Raw genomic sequence first — 25,874 nt, 5'->3', positions numbered from 1 at the left:
TTTAACTTCCAAAAGAATGGGGGGGATGGAGAAGGAGAACATAGCTAAAGCTCTTAAATGTAACTTTAACAGAGGTCATAATAAATAATACATACAGAAACAAGGCCAAAATAAAAAAAGAAGAGGAGGAGGAAGAGGGGGAAGAAAAGAAATGAGAGACAAGATTAAAAAGAAGCAAAGAAAACAGAATGGGAAAGCACGTATAAAGGTGGCCAGCGGATACTAAATAGTAAGGAAAATAAGTGAAAAATGTATATGTAAAACTAAGAGAGGATTACCATGCAATTACCAAACTTAATAGCTTTGAAAATCAAATAGACTGAGAGTAAACTTGTTTAAATTCTCAAATTTTCATTTAAAAGTTAAAAGTAGTTTCTAATACATAGGGACATACTGAAAATAAAAATGAAATAAATAATGAAAAACCATCAATCTAAACACAAGTGCAATATTACAGCAATGGAAGTTAAGAGGCAATGCTTTGCTTTTGATCCTTTTATGATTCTATTATTACATGTTTGGTATAAAGGAAAAGAGTTTTTGAAGAAGGTAACTAAACTCCTCGGGGCCAACAAATAAGAAGTTTAAGTTATTTCAGGTGAAAGTTTCATGTTTTATGACAATTTATTCCAACATGAAGTGGATATATCACTATACTTTTTTTTTTATTTTTGAATGTATACTTCATGCCTGTTGTTTCACATGCCTATAATTTAAGATTCACCATTTATTCATATTCTGAGCATTTATATCCAGGATACTAACATGTCCTAACTATAGGTTAACCTTAGTTTAGAATAATCTAAGTCAAACCATCATGTGCTCAAAACCGCCAAACTCTTAAGTAACAGTAATTATATACTCACATATCAACTATGTCCTATGGGAAAAAGCTCTACAGGAAATACCCCTACTATGACTTTCTCTAGTGATGATCTTGATTACAGTTATTTAGTGTCCTGGTAAGCTATGAGAATTGACAATGCAAGTCAATAAGAATTTAAAACAAAGGGTCCTACAGCTAATTTTACAGATAAGGGGACTGACAAAAGCTTCAAGTGATTTTCTGAAGGCCACTCAACTTAGTGGTCAAGCATGTACTACATCTCCCAATTTCTACTACTGTACTGTTTTATTATCTCTTTGTTTCCCTCAACTGAGAAAGAGATTCATCTTGAATTGTGGAGATGCAGCGTTCATTAAGTACCTTCCTGTAAAGAGATCAGATTTTGCATAATTCTGCTGCAAAAGATTAAGGGCACAGAAGTTGAGAAATTCAGTATTAATAGTGATAGAAATCTTCCCAGAAGAGACCTCTAGGAACAGCACAATTAGCATAGTCTACACAAAAGCCTTATGTCAACTAGCAAGCATCCACTCCACATACCAAAAATCCTTTGCTGATACATGTGCGCATAATATATACATATATAAATCATACATAATCCCACATGTTTAAGAAAGACTGACAATCTTATCACATTGTTAATAACTATATATTTATATTAATAACTATACATTTGGCCAGTTTTTGGTTATTGTTATAATTATTTCTATTAAACATTTAGATTATTAAAATTCCATCTAAAGAAAATTATACAATTAGTGAATTAGTCAATGGTGTTTTACCTTAAAGGAATATATATGAAATGTCTAATAAAGTACCAAAATTATTTATAAAAAAATAACTACAGGGCGCTGGGTGGCTTCGTCAGCTAAGCGCTTGCCTTTGCTTCAGGTCATAATCCCAGGATCCTGGGATAGAGCCCTGCAACAGGCTCCCTGCTCTGCAGAGTATGCTTCTTCCTCTGCTCCTCCTCCTCCCCACTCGTTCTCTCAATCTCTCTCTCAAATGAATAAAATCATTTTAAAAAAAGAAAAAGAATTAAAAACTACAACTTCATAACCTGAGCATGGATTATTTTCATTTTTTAAAGATTTATTAATTTAAGAAAGAAAGTGAGCATGTGTGTGTGTGCACATGTGTGGAGGGAGGGGCAGCAGGATGGGAGAGGGACAAACAGACTCCGTGCTGAACAGGAATCATAATACAGGGCTCCACCTCAGAACCCTGAGATCATGACATAAGCCTAAACCAGCTTAACCAACTGAGCCACCCAGGTACCCTGAGCAAAGATTATTTAAAAAAACAAACAAACAAACAAACAAACAAAAAAAACAACAACCTTGTCTAGAATTCAGAAAGTCCCTAATATTGCAACTGGTATACATATACAAAAAACCCTTGCAATCATCCAAAAATGTTTTCTATATGCATCAACTCACAGATACTAATTGAACATAAAATAGAAATCTTAACCTTATAAAAGCTGTTAACAAACAAGTCAAACCATAGCTTTGAGTTTTCCTTTTCAATGGAATAAAAACACTGTAAAATGGTAACCATGAAAGAAAAAAAAAAAAGTAGTATCTAATTTGGAAACAGACTTCCGTGTTTCCATAATTATAAAAACCTACCAATAAACATACTGTGAAGCAAGGTATATTTTAAATAATATTTCAATGAAGTCTATGATAATTTGCATAATAAAGAACCTCTGAAAACTGAATAAGCACCTACTATACTGTCTGCTTCATACTTTCACATACTGTTGAACAAGTTCTCTCCTTTTGTGACAGGCAGAAATAAATATTACTTACTTACCTTATTATTCATAAATGCTTTGAGGCACTGAATAAGTTTATACTGATTCTTCTTGTCTATATTTTCTTGCCTGAATAGAAGCAAAACAAACATGTTATGTTGTGCTTAAAAAATTTTAAATTTTCCCTTTAGTGATTTTTTTTTTCATGTTTATTCTTACTGTTTCTTGTCCAGAAGCTTTTCCAGAACATCCAATAAGAGTCCAAGACCTTCATGGCCAAAGTTGTTAACCCAGCTATGAAACAAATAGAAATATGTATAAATAAGTTTGTATCTTTAAAACATTAAATATCCAAAATGAAATGTTAATTTTCAAATCTGATAATTCTGTCTTTATATCACTTCTCATTTTTTCATTCTTCCATTACTTTAAGTATTGACTCTATGAAGATGACTCAGAGATCTTTACCTCAATGCCAGACTTCTATTCACATTTTAGATTGCCCATTCCACAGAACTGCTTTGGTTATTTCACCAGCATTAAATACTTAAGCTGATTTAAGACAAATTTATATTCCCCTGTGTCTCTGTTACCCTCAGTCAACTCCTCTTCCAATCTTCCATACTCAGTTAATAACACCACTATTCTCTGAACCCTTGAGACCTGAAATATTTTCATAATTTTTTGATCTCTATCTCAGTCAACTTTGTATTTATTCTGTTCATTGATTCAACAAATATTTACTGAGTACCTACTAAGTACCAGCCACGTTCTAGGTGACAGAGACATAAAAGGGGAAAAAAAGAAGCCTTTACACTCATATAGCTTACTATCTAAAAAGAGGGAGACATAAGAGAAACAGATAAGCAAGTATATAATAAAATGTCAGTGCTTTGGTGCTATAAAAAAATTCAACTTTGATAAATCAAATAATGAATGCCAGGATGTGATTTTTGTAATATGTAGTCAGGGAAGAGTGATAAGGTGGCATCTGAGCAGAGCCTTCAAGGAAATGAGGACTTTCATAGCAGAAGGATTAAGGACAAAACGAGTACAGAAGTGGTAGCTACTATGCTTGAAAGATTCCAGGAACTGTAAGGAGACCTGCGTGGCTGCAGCGGAACAAGCAGGCCTAGAAGAATGGCAGGAAATGAAGTCCCATGTGTGTGTAAAAGCCCGGAAGACTGATCACATAGAGTTTGATTTGACTTTGTCATCCAGTCATACATATTCTACTTCTAGAAAGACTCCCACACATTTCCCCTTTCCTCCTTTTCATTGATTCTGCTAACATTCTAGATTAGTCCTAGTTACCTTTTCTTTAATGTGACAGGAGTCTTTCAACTAGGGTCTCTACAGCCCATTCTTTTCTCTTTTCGTTTTACAAAAGGCTGGATTAGACTGCATTTAACCAGCCAGATGTCCAAAAATTTCCTCTGGACTACCTAATACATTTCAAGTCCCTTAACCAAACATTCTGATCTAGCCTCAATCTACCTTTCCAGCTATTGAAAAAATGGCTCAAATATTCAGAATCAATTGTATCCATAATATATAAGGAACCTCATTTTAAACAAATTCTGCTTTAATTTCCATAGTGGAAATGATTAAAAAAAAAACCCAATGGGCACTGTAATGGCCATTGGCAGCAAGCTACTATTAATAATAGTATAATTGGCAGCAATAACAGATAATTGGCAGCAAGCTACTATTCAGTTAAGGCATGTAATCAACCAGTACCATGAGCTATTTTCTCTAAAGACTCTCCATAATCAGTGGGGTGGTGGTGGAAGAAAAGAAAAACATCATCTCTAAGCATAATATGTCAGCAAATACCAGTAAATCACAATACACACTAGCAGCAACCTTAAAATAATAGAAATTCTGAATAAATTTGTATAAACAGCTCCTGGTATCTGCTTTGGCATTTAGGAAGATAAAATAATATGAATTCCTTAAACTTAACACTTATAAATCATTTTTTTAAGATTCTAAATTTTAGTCATCTTCTTTTTATACCCAGTGGTATTAAAATTATTAGAGTTATTTCTTTCTTAGTCTAGGAAAGTGGTACAGGAATATGATTTATATTTGTTCACTTAAAAGTAGTCACCCATACATCCCAGACTTCTTCAAATTATGTACTTTATGATATTTTGGTTTTACTCAGTGAAAATTACTACTGGTCTGAAAAAAAAATGGGATACATCATTAAGTCTAAGTGTGAGATTCAGGCCTTTTTTATTAAACAAGTAGGCAGTTTAAAGTCTTAAGAGAATATTTTAGGCCAATGGGCAAAGGAGGCCTAGTTAGACTCTTCAGGACTTTTAGGACAGAATGGTAGCACCAAAAGGAGCCTGTTACTAGAGGGATAAAATAATTATGCAGCATGATGACACTCGATAGGTTAAAAAGAAGGGATGCAGCTAACCATATCTTTTTTTTTTTTTCCTTTTTCTCTTGCCAGCAACATTTTTCTTTCAGGCCCTAAATACTTTGTGGCCCCTAGCCAAATGCTATTTTCTCTTTCTCCCAGTTTTATCCTCTCTCTCCCCCCTCCCCATATATACACACACACACGTATACATATATATATATATATATATTCATTTTACCCAATACAAAAGTGGTCATGAAATGATGAAGCAGTTTAAAAACAAAATGTTGGTTACTCTACATAGGTAAGAATTCTGATACTGTCAACACCTGAATTACGCATAAATCAGTAGTTCTCAAGGTAATCGCCCTAAACCACCAGCATCAGCAACATCAACATCAGCTAGAAACTTGTCAGAAGTACAAAACCTCGCCCCCCCACCCACTCCACTCCCCACTAGACCCACTGAATCAGTAGCTCTGGAGATATGGCACAGCAATTTAATGAGACCTCTAGGTGATTCTAATGCTCAATCATGTTTGAGAACCACTGACATAGAACACTGCCTTTCACAGGCAGGACTCAGGCTAAAAATTCAAGATTCCTTTATACACCCTTCTCAAGCATACTGTGAACTCCCTCTGCCACAGGACAGAGATCAGGAATTCAGTCCAAGCAAGTATATTTGGTATATTTTACAGAGTATGCAAATGCCAGCTCTGAGTTATTCTGTACTAATTGGAATATCTAGAGGTATAAATATACAGTTGATGAGTCGATTTAAAATCTGCCTCAGAGATTGCGAATAAAGACAGATAAAGACATAAATTTTCTGTAGTATCTCAGCCCTGAAATAAGAAATTGCAATTTATCCTTGGCCCTAAATTTATAAGAAACATAGAAGCAGGAGAGGATAATGAAGAACCAAACAGAATGAAAAATGGGGAAGGAGAATGATCTCTTATAATTCCCAGAACCACTCTGAAACATAAGGGTTTTTCCTTTCTTTTTTACAGAAATAAGATTTACAAATAGTAAAATTCATCATTTTGACAAATGTATAGTCATGGAACCTCCAATAAAAAAAATATACACAACATTTCCATCACTCCAAAATATTCCCTCATTCCTTTTTACAGTCAATATCTTTTCCGTACTCCCAGTACCCTGGCAACATTTGTCAGATGTGTGACCCTACTTTTGCTGTTTTTAGAACATCATTAGAAATTGAATCATACAGTATGCAGGTTTTGTGTCTGGCTTCTTTCACTTAGCATGAATATTATGATATTTAACCATTTTGTTGCATGTATCAGTAGTCCATTCTAATTGTATGGATATACCACAGTTGGTATTTTTATCCATTCATCAATTGATGAGTATCTTGATTGCTTCCAGGTTTTGATGATTACGAAATAAAACTGCCATAAACATTCACATGTATCTGTTTAAGTATTTTCATTTTATTGGGAAAACAACTAGGAGTGGAATTCCTGGGTCTCATGGTACGTATATATTTCACTTTTTAAGAAACTACTTTCCAAAGTGGCTATCCCACTTGGCGTTCCTTCAGCAAAGTGTAACAGCTCCATTTGATTCAAATTGTTATCAACATTTCACACTGTAAAATTTTTTTTGAGAGAAAGAGAGTGCGAGCATGCAAGTGTGCCCATGAGTGAGAGAAGAGCAAAGGGAGATGGAGAGAATCTTTAGCAGGCTTCATGCCCAGTACAGAGTCCAAAGTGGGGCTCAATCTCATCACCCTGATCACAATGTGAGCCAAAATCAAGAACTTAACCAACTGAGCTACCCAGGTGCCCCCTCACACTGTCAATTTTTTTTTTAACTTTAGCCATTCTGAAAATTGATTTCAGATAAACTGAGAAGCAAAGTAGTAAAGTAACTTGCCAAACATCACTCAGCAAGTAAATATCGGTTCTAGGGCTCATACCCATGTCTCATTCCAAAGCCCATATTTATTTTAAACATACCACTAGAAATTACTAATAGGACAAGAAAATGATTTTCTATAAAAACATCTGCTTGTGGCACCACCAATATTTCACTAAAGAAGAATTAGTGCACTGCACTGAGATTATATCTGTATCTATATATATCTTATATATATAAGATATATATTATATCTCTATATATCTTATATCTATATCATATCTATGTTTAGACACACAAACATATGCTCTGCTTCATTTAATAGCTTACTTCATTCATTCAGGCAAGATATTTTCAGCCCATGCTTTTACTGAATTTACTGAATTTTAAAGTCCTAAGCTTTATAAGAAATCTACTAAATCTACTAAATACTGTTAAGGAAAGATAACTGGAGACTCCAACTAAAACTTCCAATTGAGATTTAGATAAGGCAGCTTATTGAAAAGAATAAGGCCAGAATGTAGTTTATACTATTTATTTTTTTAGATAAGCTATATAGTTTACAGTTTCACATTTTAGGTATTAACATATTGGTGATTTTATGTCATTGAGTTACCTAAGTCAAAGAGTTGTCTTGACATACTATACACCTAAGATGATGTTTGTGGCCATTACTTGTGAGGGTGCCAGGTATAACAAATAAACCACCAAACAAAAAGAGCAGAAATTTCAGTCAGGTCGATTCATTTATAAGTGAGCAAGAGGCCAGGATTAGATTTGAAGAATGAAAAAGAAAGCACAAGATTATCTATGGAGCAAGAGAACAAACCCACAATAGGGCAGTATCTTCTGAAATTAAGTATAAAAGGCTTGGCTGTATCTATCAGGAAGTCCAATATTCGGTCCATTGTTCAGAAGTTAAAAATTAAAGACCTTTCCCCAAGTGTACTCAAAGATCAGGAAAATATTCCCCCATCCATCAATGGAACATGCTGTAAGACCACACAGTGGCATGTTCAAATGTGTAAATTTTAGAAAAAGATCTAGGATCGAATCCCATCTCTACCAGATTCTAGCTGTGTTATTTTTAATCAATTATTTAAACTGTCTGATCCTGTTTTGTCATCCTCAAAACAGGGATGAAAATAGTGCCTATACCCCCTACGGTCTTTGTGACTATTAAATGAATGTACATGGAACACCATAGTGAAGCCTGTATTAAACTTCTGAATGTGTTAAAAACCAAAAATTTCGCTGCTCTTTGAAAGTTCTAGTCCAAATTACAGTATGAATTTTAGGCATAAATTAAAGATTCCTTTTCAATAATACAAAAACTTGACATCTCATCATCGATTTATTGAAAAGCAGCTTAACTTCTATGAAATATGTAAAAAACAGATATTAAACATTTCCCATTGATAAAAAATGATTTCATAATTTAAATACTTGATGGAGTACCTGGCTAGCTCAGTTGGAAGAGCATACAACTCTTGATCTTGGGGTCATGAGTTTGAGATTCAAATCTGGTGTAGAGATTACTTAAATAAATACTTCTTTGAAATTTTTAAAATAGATACATAAATATTTGATACATTGCATCACATGTTTAACTTGTTACTATTCAACTTGGCATATATTTATTTTTCATTACAGTTAGTGCTGGCTAATTCACATTGGAACAGACATGGAAATTATAATGGTAAGAGGAAAGGGAGTGTGGAATGAGTCTATTTATAACTCATGCATAATCCTGACAAGGAATTACACCAAAAAATATTAAGGTTCTAAAACAGAAGTCTATCCCAAGCCTACACAACTTCTGAGGTTCTTGTTTTTAAAGGCCCCCACTTACACTAATCAGCATGATCAAAGGGGGTAAAAACATATTTAATAAATATACCAGAAGGTTCTAAGAGAAAGCAAGATTCTCCCCACTGCTAGCTTTCCAGGTAAAAAAAAAAAGGAAAATACTATAAATGTACCTATTGTATGACAGAATGAGATTCTGCTCTCTCACAAATGCATGTAAAGGAAAACCCTTCACAGTTTCCCAAAACTTCAACTTTTGATATATAAATTATAGATTCAGATATGGAATTATTTAGTTACAGTTCATATAAATATAACTTAAAAACAAAGGTTTAGTGGATGGATGAATTCAGTACACTCTACACAATACAGACATAAGAAACAGTGACTACACTTACACTGATGAGGAGATTGTCCAGATTCATGTCTGTCTTTCAAAAGGGTTAAAGCTAAAATTAGAAAGTTCTATCCTGAGTCCCATAAGCTGTAAAGGCAATTGGTCTCACATGCAGGAGTCCAATATTCGTCAAGTCATCCCTTTATCAGCTTGGGCAGTACTAAAGGCTAATATAAAGAGTTATGTGTTCTGTACAAAGGATTTGATTTCTCTCTAGCGGTGTCCTATTCCCATGTGTAATCTCATACTACAACCCAAATCACCAGAACATCAATAAAATGAATGATAGCTTAGAGTTTCCTGGGGGAATTCAGAATGTTGATAAAATTACGAGTCCTGAAACAACTTTGTTTCATGAAGACATTAAAGATTATTGTAAATGGGGTGCGCCTGGGTGGCTCAGTGGGTTAAGCCTCTCTGTCTTTGGCTCAGGTCATCATCTCAGGGTCCTGGGATTGAGCCCCGCATCGGGCTCTCTGCTCAGTAGGGAGCCTGCTTTTCCCTTTCTGTCTGCATCTCTGCCTACTTGTGATCTCTTTCTCTCTGTCAAATAAATAAATAAAATCTTTCTTTTTAAAAAGAAAAGATTATTGTAAATGGTATTAACACATTCTGAGAGTGGCAAGTTAATGTATTCATCGATATGACTCTTTATCTTGATTAAGAGTTGTCTTATGTAGTTGGCTGCTCCTGTATTGGGGGCATAAATATTTACAATTGTTAGATCTTCTTGGTGGATAGACCCTTTAAGAATGATGTAGTATCCTTCTTTTTTTTTTTTTAAAGATTTTATTTATTTATTTGACAGACAGAGATCACAAGTAGGCAGAGAGGCAGGCAGAGAGAGAGAGGAGGAAACAGGCTCCCTGCTGAGCAGAGAGCCCAATGTGGGGCTCGATCCCAGGACCCTGAGATCATGACCTGAGCGAAGGCAGAGGCTTTAACCCACTGAGCCACCCAGGCACCCAGTAGTATCCTTCTTTATCTCTGACTACAGTCTTTAGTTTAAAATCTAATTTATCGGGGCGCCTGGGTGGCTCAGTGGGTTAAAGCCTCTGCCTTCGCTCAGGTCATGATTCCAGGGTCCTGGGATCGAGCCCTGCATTGGGCTCTCTGCTCAGCATGGAGCCTCCTTCCTCTTCTCTCTGCCTGCCTCTCTGCCTACTTGTGATCTCTATCTGTCAAATAAATAAATAAAATCTTTAAAAAAAAATAAAATAAAATCTAATTTATGTGTTACGAGGATCGCTACTGCAGCTTTCTTTTGAGGCCCACTGGCATGAAAGATGCTTCTCCATCCCTTCACTTTCAGTCTGGGTGTATCCTTAGGTTTCAAACAGGTCTCTTGTAGACAACATATGGACAGGTTGGTATTAACACATTTTAATAGCAGGAAATATCTCATTTTATTTTTTTTAACTTAAAATCAATTTAATTAACATACACTATATTATTAGTTTCAGAGGTAGAATTTAGTGATTCATCAGTTGTATACACCAGCCAGTGCTCATTACTTGAAGTGCCCTCCTTAATGCCCATCACCCAGTTCCCTCATCCCCCCACCCATCTCCCCTCTAACAACTCTCAACTCTCATTTTAACACCAATGTTTCCAATGAAATGTTTTTGAATGCAATTAAAACCAAATTTAGATTATACATACTTATGAGAAAGAAAAAGAGTCCCAAAGTGGTTAAGACCAATTTACTACTCAAAGCAAACAGTATCATACATTCAGTCCATGAATCAATAATCCCCAAACAGTAGCCAAGAAAAAGTATTTTCAGCATTTTTAAAGGATATTTGTTCAACTAAATCAACTTCATAAATACTTCCACTATCAACCTATACATATATTAAAAAATAAAATGTTAAAAACAAATATAATATGAACTTGTATATGCTATGACTATCTTGGTTTTAATTCAATAAAAACATATATATACACTCAGTGTTGCTGATACGAAAGTAAATATGATAGACTTGAGCACTTGAATGTCCATGGAAATATGCATCATGGTAGATTAGTACATAACCTATCTCTGCCCAATTTTAATTATCTATTAGATGTAGTACTACCATGTCCACCTATCTGGGCATATGACATTCACTGACCAAATACTTCACCTGATTCATAGAAAAGTAGACTATGTTAATTTTCCAGTTCTACCTCTCCATGGTTTTGACTTCAATGTTGAGCTAGATTATAATTTCCTTAGAAAACACCAAAAAAGACTTCCATCCTTCTCTCTATACCCTGTTATTCACTTAAAAAGGGTTTTATCTGGCTGCATTTGTTCTCCTTATCATGTCTCACTAGGAAGGTTCTGCTATTTCATGGTACTCACACATTTTCTAAGAGTTCCTCACAAAAGAGGAAATGTGCATCTTTCTTGTTGCATACATTACATAAAAACAAACTTCTTACATGTTTAGAACAAATTGTAAGGGGCACCTGGGTGGTTCAGTGGGTTAAAGCCTCTGCCTTCGGCTCAGGTCATGATCCCAGCGTCCTGGGATCAAGCCCCGCATCAGGCTCTCTGCTTAGCAGGGAGCCTGCTTCCTCCCTTCTCTCTCTGCCTGCCTCTCTGCCTACTTGTGATCTGTCTGTCAAATAAATAAATAGAACAAATTGTAAATGTCTGAGTTACAAATAAAAATCTCCTGAAGAAAAATAAGAGTTCTCCCTCAAAAGATAAAAATTCCTTATTCATTAAAATCAATTTCTTAAGATCCCAGAATTATATCGGAGATAGTCAAAATGGCTTAAATCCAAATCCATTAAATTGACCAACAGGTTATAGAACAAAGAATATTTTCTTCCACATCCCACTTTGAAAGTTATTGTTAGAAACACATAAGAGACTATCTTATTCCACAGTAATGATGAAAACAAAATTTGTGAAAAATGTGAATGAAAATGAAAATTGAGTCTTCAAAGAGAAGGGGAAAGAACAGTATAAAATATTCAAGCAAAAGCTAGTCATATTTCAAATTCTCTTCATATATTTGAAATTGTCAAGATAATTACATTAGGACAATTATAAAAGTCACCTACTTAGTAATATCACCAGTCAACTTATAATAACTTATAATAAAATGTTAACTTCTACAAGAAAATTGTATTGGTTTACTTTCCTAAGCTAAGTAATAAAGTTAAAATTCTATCATGCACTCCATAGTGCATGTTCCTAGGACATCCAGTTAGTTTAGTGGAATTTTGTTAAAATGAATTTACTCCAAGAAATCACATTCCTAATCTGTAAACCCTGAAAATTAAACAGAGTTGACATCAAATTTAACTGTTGTAAGTAAAGTAAGAAGTCCTTTGAATGCAAGAAAGAAAACAGAGACACATTAGAACATACCACCCATACATTTCCTTTTTTCCCAAGCATGTATACTTTCTGAGTATGGTGAGTTGCAGAGAGGTTAAATGAATTTTCTTTCACTGTACCAGGGATAAGGCGAGTTGAAGGGTAATTGCTGTTTGATGACTGAACAACAGAAATGTAATAGTCGTTCTCATCTCTTAGCTGCAGTCCCAAAAACATAGAATTAAAAACTTGAGTGTGACTGCTGCATTAAAAAAAAATCAAAGAAATTTTGCTCACAAACTTTGTTCTTTGTACAGGACAACTGCAACCAAACTAAAAAGAATCCTTTCTTTGGATCATCACTGTGGATGTCAAAAAGATCTTAGCAAGTTCAATGTTTTGTTGTCTCAAAATGTAATCTGTAATGGTAACCACTCTGGTCTTCTATTATTTTTATATAATTAAAAATCCTTTTCCCCTAAAACTGAGAAAGACAATGAAAATTATGTATCTGTGTGCACACATGCACTTGTTAGCCATGGTTAAAGATCTTAATATATCCAACAATTTTTTTTCAAAACATACTCACTAAACAATGAATAGTAAGAATCATTTTTTTTAATTTTAAAGATTTTTATTTATTTATTTGAGAGAGAGAGCACAAGGCAGGAGAGGGAAAAGCAGGCTACCTGTCAAGCAGAGAGCCTGATGCTGGTCTCCATCCCAGGACCCTAGGATCATGAACCAAGCCAAAAGCAGCTACTTAACCGACTGAGCAACCCAGACACCCTGAATAGTCAAAATCTTAAATAACATTATATTAAACAATTTGGGAATTGTTAAGGCTTATCTAAAATATTAAGCCAAACATACTCATTATTTGTTCTCTTCTACAGTGATATAAACCATCTAAATAGAGCTACCCTACGACCCAGCATGTGCACTACCAGGTATTTATACCAAAGATACAGATGTAGTGAAAAGAAGGGGTACATGCACCCCAATGTTTATAGCAGCAATGTCCACAATAGCCTAACTGTGGAAGGAGCTGAGATGCCCTTCAACAGATGAATGGCTAAAGAGGATGGGGTACATATATACAACGGAATATTACTCAACCATCGGAAAGGATGAATACCCACCACTCGCACTGACATGGATGGAATGGACAGGATTATGCTAAGTAAAATAAGTTCACTCGTATGTGGAACATAAGGAATAGCATGGAGGATCATTGGGGAAAGGAGGGAAAACTGAAGGGGATAGGGAATCGGAGAGGGAGACAAACCATGAGAGACTCCTGGAAGCAAACTGAGAGTTTCAGAGGGGATGGGGGGGTGAAGGGATGGGGTAGCCAGGTGATGGGTATTAAAGAGGGCACATGTGATGAACACTGGTTGTTATATGCAAACAATGAATCATGGAACACTACATCAAAAGTAATGACGTACTATATGGTGGCTAACTGAACATAATAAAAAATATATAAATCAATTAACAACAAAATAAAAGTAATAAACATGTACATGGCACACAGACAAAACCCATTTTACAGAACTATAATACAGTATAAAGTTCCCAAGAAAGAGATAATAGCTTTCTACCATATTTGCCCTGGCCTTCATTCATTTTCAGACAAATCTAGAAATACTGCTACTCCTAAAATATATACATTTACACTTGATAAGTCTTTCAGAACATATAAATTCTTTTTAAAGAAAGCATAATTGCTGAAGTAAATTTGGCCTTATTCAACATTGCCTACAGTTCCTTTTCACAATTGGAAAAGTTAAAAACCATAACAAATATTAACAATTTAAATTAACAACACTGTTTTGTCTTCATTTTACAAACAAACCTCCATGGAAGAACAGGCAATGATAGGAGTAGCTTTACTGGTCATTAAATCAGAGTAAATCACCTCATGTCAGCTCCTTTATTTCACAAATGAATAAACTAAAGAATTTTAGTTATGCATCTTGAGTCATACCTTGCTAATGGCAAAACTATGACTGGAATCCAGCATTTCTCTTTCTTTTGTCTTTTTAAGATTCTCATTTATTTCAGAGAGAGTGAGTGAGCACAAGTGGGGCGTGGGGGGAAGGAGTAGAGGGAAACGGAGAAGCAGACTCCCAGACTCCCCATTGAGAAACGAGCCTGATGTGGGGATTGATCCCAGGACCTGGAGATTATAACCTGAGCTGAGGCAGACACTTAACTGATTGAGCCACCCAGGTGCCCCTGGAATCCAGCATTTACCAATCCTTACATACCTCCCATTCACCTATATTATCAACAACTCATATAAAAACTATCAACAAGCACTGTGAGTATTCTTTTGGTTATTTTGCTTTATGAAGGCATATTGGATAAAAGCTCAAATTATAAAAATGTCATCATTGTGTACATTCAGAAGTGAAATCAATACCAGTAAGGTTTTAAAAAATATATTTATTATGAATTCCATCATCAATGCAAGGGAAACTTTAGATAAAACATTAGATACGTCCAAGAAAATATTTTCTTTCTGCTTCCCATATACCAATAAATAAAAGTTACTTCTTTAGCATTGATACAGAACAGTATCATACTGTAACTCATTACTGTGTTTTGTAGACATACAGAACTGTAAACACCCACTTCAAAATATAAAGAAATTATTAACTGACACTTGGCATGATACAAAATACAAATATTAGGAATCACCTGGAGGGTGCCTGGGTGGCTCAGTGGGTTAAGCCTCTGCCTTTGGCTCAGGTCATGATCTCAGGGTCCTGGGATCGGGTCCTAGGTCAGGTTCTCTGCTCAGCAGGGAACCTACTTCCCCCCTCTCTCTGCCTGCCTCTCTGCCTACTTGTGATCTCTCTCTGTCAAATAAATAAATAAAATCATAAAAAAAAGAAAGCAAGCAAGCAAGCAAGCAAGCACCTGGAAAAAAAAATGGTGCCATTCAACTTTAATTTGGGAATAACAGTCCTTATTTACCCTCATGTCCTTCCTTATACAGCATGAATGAATTGGTTGGCCATTTTAAGATTGCTTCTGATGGAGTTCAGGACATACTACCCAAAAATATGGTACCCTAGGGAGTGAGTCTTTAAGATATTAAATATCTTTAATGAGTCTATAAAATACTAAAAAGTTTAAACTGAAGGAATCAGAAAAACCTCACTCTCACACCTACCCTTCTTTCCTGAAAGCAGGACATAGATCTCCCTTGTGAAAGGTACCCCTCCTGTACCAAGAGGAGGGAAGACATTCTTATCACCAGAGAGAAGGAATTTAGGGCCTAGAAGGCTGTATGAAAAACCTTGCTAAACCCTTAGCATCCCAGTTACTTCTTCATTGCACACTACCCCTACCCCAAAACTCTTTGTCTTGTCAATTCTTTACAAATTTGCTCTTTGTCTAAAAGATACAAAAGCTTCCTTCTCTGGTCACTGACTTGGGTCTTCACTCTCTTGTAAAGTTACCCACGTATATGCAAAAATTTAACAAAAATTTTATGTTTTTTTCTCAAGTAATGATTTGGCAATCATTTAATTTTCAGAGCCTGTCAGGGAACCTGAGAGGTCCAGTAAAACTTTTCCCTCCTCTACACTTCCCACTAACTTTCTTAACACTTCTATCCTTTCTTTTCTGTTTTCCCTTACTCACTTCGGCTTCCTGAATTTTAAATAAACCCAGTGAACTCTATTTGCTGGACAAATCAGTCAATCAATTCACATCCCCAAATGGAATGAGGTCTATACTAGAGTATTGACAATGAAAATGTAAAAACTACACAATAAAAAGGAACATTGACGCACTGTTGGTCAAAATGAAAATGGGTACAGCCACTGTGGGAAACAGTAAGGAGGTTGGTCAAAAAATTAAAAATACAACTATCCTATGATCTAGCCATTGCACTACTAAGTATTTACCTAAAGAATACAAAAATATTAATTCAAAGGGATACATGCACCCTAATGTTTATAGCAGCATTGTCTATAATAGCCAAATTCTGAAAACAGCCCAACAGAAGATCTGATATAGGGGCACTTGGATGGCTCAGTGGGTTAAGCCTCTGCCTTCGGCTCAGGTCATGATCTCCAGGTCCTGGGATCGAGCCCCACATCGGGCTCTCTGCTCAGCAGGGAGCCTGCTTCCTCCTCTCTCTCTCTGCCTGCCTCTCTGCCTACTTGTGATCTCTGTCTGTCAAATAAATAAATAAAATCTTAAAAAAAAAAGAAGATCTGGTATAGAGGAAACATTAAGATGGCAAAGAAGTACAGGGACTCTAGGCATGCCTCATCCCTCGAATACACATAGATAAATATCAAGTCATGTGGAACACCCATGAAATCGATCAGAGGACTGAGAGGAAAACTGCATAATTAGAAGTAGAAAAATGGCCACATCGTAGAAGGTGGGAGCTGCAGAAAGCTGTGGGGAGTAAAGAACTGCAGGTACTACAAAGGGGAGGGAGCCTTGGTCACGGAGAGAGGAGTGAGAGAAAAAGAGAGAGAGTGAAAGTGTGCTCAGGGAATTGCACAGGAAAAACTCTTCCCCAAAACAACTGAAAAGGAGAGGCACTGGCTACAGCAAGTTTTTATAAACAGCAGAATGAAATGTCTGAAGTTTAGGAAGTCCACACCATCCACAGGGTTGTACCTGGCAAGCTTGGAGGTGCTCAGGAGGGGAAGAAGGACAGAGACCTGGGAGTGGGCAGCATGGTATAAGGATCTGCTGGGTTACACAAGAAGAAACATTTTTCCTGCTTAGAGAGCATTTGGGAGAGGCAGCACGGTCTCTTGGGAAGGTGGGGAAGAACTGGTGGCACCAACATGTTGCCGTTCCCTAGCGTAGGAACAGAGACTTGAGCTAAGGGGAACAAATCTTGGTGCTTTCTCCTGTACTTTACCATACACTCCAAACCACTGCACAGTCATGCAAGTGATTTCTGGGACCAAACACCATTGGCCATAGCAAAGTAAGACCCTCCCTGAGAGGATCAGTGTGGGTCCTCACCATGTGGATCTCTAAATTTTAGAGTATTGAAACCCAGGCACCTGCCTGGGATAATACACAGGAGTACTGTGCCACAAGGCAGGCAAACAGCTTGGACACAGGAAGAATAAAAGCAGGGATCTGGTGGAAGCCAGGGACACAAGAGGGGTGATTGCTAGCTCTTCTGTGAGGGATTCCTGAGTGGTGGGCAAGAAATTTCCACTCTGGTGATGAGAGAGCACAGCAATACCATTACTTACCCCCACCCCAACCCGGTATCAGCACTAACCCACTTCAGTGAATAAATCAGCACCCGGGAGGCCAAAACTGCATACAAGCCCCACCCACTAGTGCCCTGTAGGTACAACTCCCCAGAGAATGTCTACCTTAGAATCAGTACAACAAACCCCATGGCGAAAGACTAGTACAAACCCCTCCAATGTACCAAGTCTACTGATAGATGAGTACAGCAATGCATCAGCAATAAGGGAAATAAGGCGGTTTCCTTTTTTTTTTCTTTCTTTCTTTCTTCTTTTAAGATATAGCTTTTTTAAAATTTTTATTAATTTATTTGACAGAGAAGGACACAGCGAGAGAGGGAGCATAAGCAGGGGGAGTGCGAGAGGGAGAAGCAGGCTTCCCGCCAAGCAGGGAGCCCAACGCAGGGCTCGATCCCAGGACTCTGGGATCATGACCTGAACCAAAGGCAGGCACCCAATGACTGTGCCACCCAGGTGCCCCAAGATCTAGCTTCTTTTAACAAGCAGACCAAAACAAAATTAGGATCTAGCTTCTTTTTCCCCTTCCTGCCCTCCAGGACCTCTTCTTAATATACCCATTACTCTCAGGACCAGAAATATAACAGGATACCCTTACAATCCCACACAAAAAAACAATGACCCAGGAAAAAAATGACAAGACCGAGGAATTCACTGGAAAGAACAGGAAGAAGTCACAGCCAGGGATTTTACCAATACAGATACAAGTAAGATGTCTGAACTGGATTTTAAAACAATAATAATAAAGATACTAACGGGGTTTGAGAAAAGCATAGAAGACATTAGATAACCCCTTACTGCAGATTAGAAAAACTAGTAACTAGTCAGGCTGAAGTAAAACATGCTATAACCAAGATGCAAAACTGACTGCATACAATGACAATGAGGACATATGAAGCAAGAATGAATCAATAATACAGAAGATAAAATTATGGAAAATAATGAAGCCGAGAAAAAGGGAAAGAAAGGCACTGGATCACAAATGTAGGCTTAGGGAACTCAGTGACTCCTTAACGTATAGTAACATTCCTAACACAGGAGTCAAAGAAGAAGAGAAAAAGGAGCAGAATGTTCATTTCATCAAATTATAGAAGTATGGCTACTAACTAAAAAGTTCCCTATTCCTGGGAAGGAAAGAGATACTGAAATCCCAGAGAACTCCCATTAAATTCAACAAGAGCCGAGAGACATTGAAATCCCAGAGAACTCCCATTAAATTCAACAAGAGCTGGCCATCACCAAGATATAATCAGATTCACAAAATACACAGACAAGGAAAAAATCTGGAAAGCAGCAAGGAGAAAAAAGTCCTTAATCTACAAGGAAGGACTCTTCAGGTTTGCAGTAGATCTGTCCACAGAAAGGCAGGCCAGAAGAAAGTGTCATGATACATTCAACATGATGAAGTAAAAAAATATGCAGCCAAAAATACTTTATCCAGCAAGACTGTCACATGGAATGCAAGGAGAGATCATTTCCAGAAAAACAAACACAAAAGGGATTCATGATGACTAAACCAACCCTGCAAGAAACCTTAAAGGGAACTCTTTGGGGAAAAAAGACCAAGAGCAACAAATACTAGAAAGGAACAAAAAGTATCACCAGAAAAAACAACTTTACAGGTAACACAATGGCACTAAATTTGTGTATATCAATAATCACTCTGAATGCAAATGGATCAAACACTCCAATCAAAAGACAAAGGGGGGGCGCCTGGGTGGCTCAGTTGGTTAAGCGACTGCCTTCGGCTCAGGTCATGATCCTGGAGTCCTGGGATCGAGTCCCACATCAGGCTCCCTGCTTGGCAGGAAGTCTGCTTCTCCCACTGACCTCTCTCCTCTCATGCTCTTTCTCTCTCTCAAATAAATAAATAAAATCTTAAAAAAAAAAAGACAAAGAGGATCAAAATGGATAAAAAAAACGAGACCCATCTGTATGCTGCCTATAAGAGATTCATTTTAGACCTAAAGACACCGGCAGATTGAAAGTGAGGTAATGGAAAAACATTTATAATGGTAATGGATTCCAAAAGAATGTTGGAGTAGCCATACTTCTATCAAACAAAGTAGATTTTAAACCAAAGACACTAACAAGAGATAAAGAAGGGCATTATATCATAAATAAGGGGTCTAGCCATCAAGAAGATGTAACAATTCTTAAATATTTATGCCCCCAACATGGGAACACCTAAATATGTAAATCAAATAATAACAAACATAATGGAACTCAATGACATTGACACAATAATAATTAGGGGACTTTATCACCCCATTTACAGTGACGGACAGGTCATCTAAGCAGAAGAATAACAAGGAAACGATGGCTTTGAATGACATACTAGACCAGATGGACTTAAAGAGATACATTCACAACATTTCACATGAAAAAAGCAGAATATACATTCTTTGAGTGTACATGGAACATTCCCCAGAACAGATCACATACTGGGTCACAAATCAGCCTTCAACAAGTACAGAAAAACTGAGATCACAACACACATATTTTCAGACAACCCTAGGAAACTTGGAAGTAAACCAGAAGAAAAAATTCAACAAGATCACAAATACATGGACATTAAAAAACATCCTACTAAAGTACAAATGCGTTAACAAAAATTTAAAAAGGAATGAAAAATACATGGAAGCAAATGAAAATGAATACATGACAGTCCAAAACCTTTGTGATGCAGCAAAAGTGGACCCAAGAGGGAAGTAAATTATAATATAGGCCTACCTCAGGAAGCAAGAAAGCTCTTCAATATACAATCTAAACTTAAACCTAAAGGATCAAGAAAATGAACAACAAGCCAGCAGAAGAAGGGAAATAATAAAGATTATAGCAGAAATAAACGATATAGAAACTAAGAGTAGAACAGATAAACAAAACTAAGAGCTGGGATATATTACATTCTTTGAAAAAAATGAGTAACACTGATAAAACCCGAAGCAAACATACCAAAAAGAAGAGAATAACATCAAATAAATAACATCATGAATGAAAGAGGAGAGATCACAATCAATACCACAAAAATACAAGTATAAGAGAGTATTATGAAAAAATATATGCCTACAAATTGGGCAATCTGGAAGAAATGGAAAAATTCCTAGAAACATACAAACTAGCAAAACTGAAACAAGGAGAGATAGAAAATTTGAAAAGACCCATAACCAGCAAAGAAATTGATTTGGTAATCAAAAATCTTCCAACAACCCAAAGTGCAGGGTTACATGGCTTCCCAGGGGAATTCTATCAGACATTTAAAGAAGAGTTGATAACTATTCTTCTCAAACTTTTCCAATAAAATAGAAATGGAAGGAAAACTTTCAAACTCATTCTATGAGTTGAGCATTACCTTGATATTAAATCAAAGACCCCACTGAAAAGGGGAATTACATGCCAATATCCCTGATGAACATGGAAGCAAAAATCCTCAGCATACTAGCAATCTCAATTCAATAGTACATTAAAAGAATCATTCACCATGATTAAGTGGGATTTATTCCTGGGCTATATGAGTGTTTCAATATTCCCAAATCAATAAACGTAATACACCACATTAACAAAGGATGAGGACCATATGATCCTCTCAATAGATGCAGAAAATGCATTTGACAGAATACAGCATCCATTCTCGATAAAAGCCCTCAATAAAGTTGATATAGATGGAATATAACTCAAAATCATGAAAGCTCAGGTACAAAAGAACCACAGGTAATATCATCCTCAATGGGGAAAAACAGAGCTTTTCCTCTACAATCAGGAACAAGACAGGGAGGACCACTCTCACCATTATTATTTAACATAATATTGGAAGTCTTAGTCTCAGCAATCAGACAAATAAAAAAAAAAAAGAAATACAAAGCATCCAAATTGGCAAGGATTAAGTTAAACTTTCAGTATTCACAGATAACATGATACTCTATGTAGAAAACCCAGAGTACTCCACAAAATAATTACTAAAAGTCATACATCAATTCAGCAAAATCGCAAAATATAAAATCAACATACAAAAATCTGCTGCATTTCTATGTACCACTAATGAAGCAGCAGAAAGAGAAATCAAGGAATACATACCATTTACAATTGCATCACAAACCATAAGATACCGAGGAATAAACCTAACCAAAGAAGTAAAATATCTGTGCTCTGGAAACTAAAGAACACTTATAAAAGAAACTGAAGAGGAAACAAAGAAATGGAAAAACATTCCAGGGTCATACACTGGAAGAACAAATACTGTGAAAATTTCTATACTATGGAAAGCAATCTACACAATGCAATTCTTATCAAAATACCACCAGCGTTTTTCACTGAACTAGAACAAACAATCCTAAAATTTGTATGGAAGCACAAAAGACCCCAAATAGTCTAAGCAATCCTGAAAAAGAAAAACAGAACTGGAGGCATTATGATTCCAGACTTCAGGCTATATTACAAAACTTTAGTCATCAAGCCAATATGGTATTGGCACAAAATAGACACATACATCAACAGAACAGAAAATTCAGAAATGGACCCATAAATTTATGGTCACCTCATCTTCAACAAACCAGGAAAGAATATGCAATGGAAAAAACTCTCTTCAATAAATGGTGTTGGCAAAACTAGACTTCAGCATGCGGAAGAATAAATCTGGACCACTTTCTTACACCATACAAAAAAATAAATTCAAAATGGATGAAAGAACTAAATATGGGACAGGAAACCACCAGATTTCTAGAGAAGAACACAGGCCGCAACCTCTTTGACCTCAGACGTAACAACTTCTTATTATACAAGTCTCTGGAGGAAAGGGACACAAAAGCAGAAATGAACTATTAGGATTTCAAGATAAAAAGCTTCTGCACAGCAGAGGAAACAATCAGCAAAACCAAAAGGAAGCCTACAAAAAGGGAAAAGATATTTCCAAATGACATATGTGATATAGGGTTAGTACTCAAAATCTATGAAGAACTTAACAAATTCAACACCCAAAGAACAAATAATCCAGTTAAGAAATGGGCAGAAGACGTGAATGGACATTTTTACAAAGAGGACATACAGATGGCCAAAAGACCAATGAAAAGATACTCAACATCCCTCATCATCAGGAAAATACACATCCAAACCATGATGAGATACCACCTCACACCTTTCAGAATGGCTAAAATTAACAACACAGGAAATAACAGATGTTAGCGAAGATTAAGAGAACAAAGAACCGTCTTACATTGTTGGTGGGAATGCAAACTGGAGCAGCCACTCTGGAAAGCAATACAGAGATTCCTCAGATGATTAAAAATAAAACTACCCTACAATCTAGCAATTGCACTACTAGATATTTATCCAAGGTTTAAAAAATGCAGACTTGAAGGGTACATGCACCCCAATATTTATAGCAGCATTATCAACAAGAGCCAAACTACGGAAAGATTTCAATTGTCCACCAACTGATGAATGGATAAGGAAGAAGTGGTGTATATATATACGATAAAATACTCAGCCATCCAACAGAATGAAATCTTGCCATTTGCAATGACATAGATGGAGCTAGAGTGTTTTATACTAAGGGAAATAAGTCAGGGAAAGATAAAATACCATATGATTTCACTCATATGTGGAATTTCAGAAACAAAACAAAAGAGCAAGAAGGAAAAAAAGAGAGAAAGCGAGAGCAACGGGCAAACCAAGAAACAGATTCTTAACTATAGAGAACAAACTGTTGATTACCAGAAGTGAGGTGGATATAAAGATGGGTTAAATAGGTGAAGGGGATTAAGGAATGCACTTGCTATGATGAGGACTGGGTGATGTATGAAGTGCTGAAATCACTGTATTATTCACCTGAAACTAATTATACTGTATGTTAACTAAATGGAATTTAAATAAAAACTTAAAAAAGAGATTAAAAACTACACAAGAGATATTACAAATAAGAAAATGGATGGGGTGCTTTGGTGGTGCAATTGGTTAAGTGTCCGACTCTTGGTTTCAGCTCAAATAATGATCTCATGGTTGTGGGATGGAGCGTCAGGCTCTACTCTCAATGTAGAGTCTGCTTGAGAGTCTCTCTCCATCTCCCTCTGCCCCTCCTGCCCATGTGCTCTCTTACTTTGCCTTCATTCTATGAAGTAAATAAATAAACCTTAAAAAAAAAGAAAATGGACAAATGTGATGAAAAAGAAATGTGAAAGATAACTCCAAATCATACACATAAGAATAAGAGCTAAAAACCTTGAATGGATGGTGAGCTCTCTAATAAAAAGAATACATAAAGGATTATAAAATAGTTGATCACGGAATCTCAAATCTGTTGTGGGCTCACAAACAAAAAAGTCCAGTATCATCCTTATATATAGCTCCACAGTATATGTCCAGCATGTTGTTTATATCTCCACAGTACTATCTGATAATTCACATTTATCTAAGATCCCTCATGTCAGTGTTACATAAATCCCTAGCCACATCTGAAAAATCAATGTACATATATAATTTGTTCTTACAAATTAACTCCTCTATAGCTCTCTGTTCTTAACTTTTATTACTCTCATTTTCCAAGATCATTTGAAACAGCTGATAAATGCATTAAAATAAATGTTTGCATCAAATTTTGATTATCAGGAAATTTAGAAAAATGATTTCAACATGTAAAATCATTATTGTAACATAAACAATTCAAAAATAACATAAATTAAAATTAATGAAAAGCACACATTATAACAGCTCCAGCACAGCATATCCTGCATTCTCTTCATAGGAGAAAGTAATGATGAACAAATAAACTTACAGTGACGTTTTGGTTTTCTATTTTTTAGGTACAAAATATGCCATAAGATCAGAGAAGACCGCCAGGTCAACATCCTATACCACTTACAATTAAAAGATTTATTTTTTCATTTTGGGGCACCTGAGTGGCTCAGTTCGTTAAGTGCTTGACTCTTGATTTGGGCTCAGGTATCATCTCAGGGTTTTGAGATGGAGCCCCACATCAGGCTTCACAGTAGGCATGGAGCCTGCTTAAGATTCTCTCTTTCCCCAGGATGCCTAGGTGGTTCCGTTTGTTAAGCATCTGCCTTTGGCTCACGTCGTGACCCCAGATCCTGGGATCAAGTCCCTCACTGGGGTCCTTGCTCAGCAGGGAGACTGCTTCCCCCTTTACCTGCTATTCCCCCTACTTGTGCTCTCTCTTTCTCTAATAAATATATAAAATCTATAAAACAACAAAAAAAAAGATTTTCTTTTTTCCTTGCCCTCTTCCCCTCCCCCACCCAATCTCCCTCTCCCTCTTTAAAAAAAAGATTTTGTCATATTAACTGATATTTATAATGCTGACCTCAACAACACTAAAAAATTCTTGGGCATTTTCTATATCAAACAAAAATTCATCAATGCTTAATAAATTTTAGTGCTAGATCCATTTCAGGGTATTCTTACACTTTGACAATTACTAAGTCACATATGGAAATTCATCATAACTCATTTTTCTAAAAACTCCATTTAACACTCCAGTTTAATATGTAGTCTTCAATACCTTTTGATGAATGAATGTTGACTGGATCAATTTAAGAAATGATCTCCAAGAATCTCTCCTCAAAGCTCACATTAAGGCTGGTATGGCACCTTGCCCCATAAAAAAACCTAGAGGAGTCCTCAGTATATATGTAGTATCCTCCAAAATAGAATTGGACTCAATCTTCATATTCTCAGTAATACTACATGCTGCAGAAAAGACTTAAATAGAAATTTGGTTGATTCTGGTTATATAATGTCTTGAGTTTCATGCTCATATGACAGACCACTAACCTATCTCACCTGAAGCTGATTTAGTTTTTCAAAGTAAACTATAACATTATACTGCCTTCTATATTCTGCCTTTATGGATCCCATTTCAACAGATTTTCAGGTTTAAACTGCGTGATGTGAGAGGCTACACACCTATAACTTTGCTGACAAGGTGGAAAATCTCCCCAAATTAGCTGTCCATCTAACAGCAGTTGAAGAGCTGGGGTCATGGAGCAAACACTGTTATCTAAACCACACATATCTTCTTTGAACCAACCACACAAAATACCTGCACTCCAGGTGCTAGCTGGCATCTTAAATGTGAATTCTCATCTAACTAGCCCCTCTCAAAAGTCCAGCTGAGATGATAGATATACTGGGGGAGAACCTCAGGGACATTTCTCAAGTACACCTTGGTAGCAGGTTAGATTACTGGAAAACTGCGTACCAG

The 25,874-nt window shown here is 36.2% G+C and overlaps 1 protein-coding gene across 2 annotated transcripts in view; it reads right to left on the bottom strand.

Moving 5' to 3' along the window:
• Positions 1 to 25,874, bottom strand: part of DIAPH2 (diaphanous related formin 2) — a 1,022,518-nt gene that overhangs the window by 728,548 nt on the left and 268,096 nt on the right. For both annotated transcript variants that reach the window (XM_080794734.1, XM_080794733.1), the window contains 2 exons: positions 2,826 to 2,900; positions 2,666 to 2,735 (listed from right to left, as the gene is read on the bottom strand). In XM_080794734.1, the coding sequence (XP_080650860.1) occupies positions 2,666 to 2,735; positions 2,826 to 2,900 (145 nt within the window). The remainder of the gene's footprint in view (positions 1 to 2,665; positions 2,736 to 2,825; positions 2,901 to 25,874) is intronic.

The sequence above is a fragment of the Martes martes genome (assembly GCF_963455335.1).
Source record: "Martes martes genome assembly, chromosome: X".
Taxonomy (NCBI): domain Eukaryota; kingdom Metazoa; phylum Chordata; class Mammalia; order Carnivora; family Mustelidae; genus Martes; species Martes martes.
The sequence above is the reverse complement of the archived record's forward strand: the minus strand, read 5'-3'. Positions and strand labels throughout refer to the sequence as shown.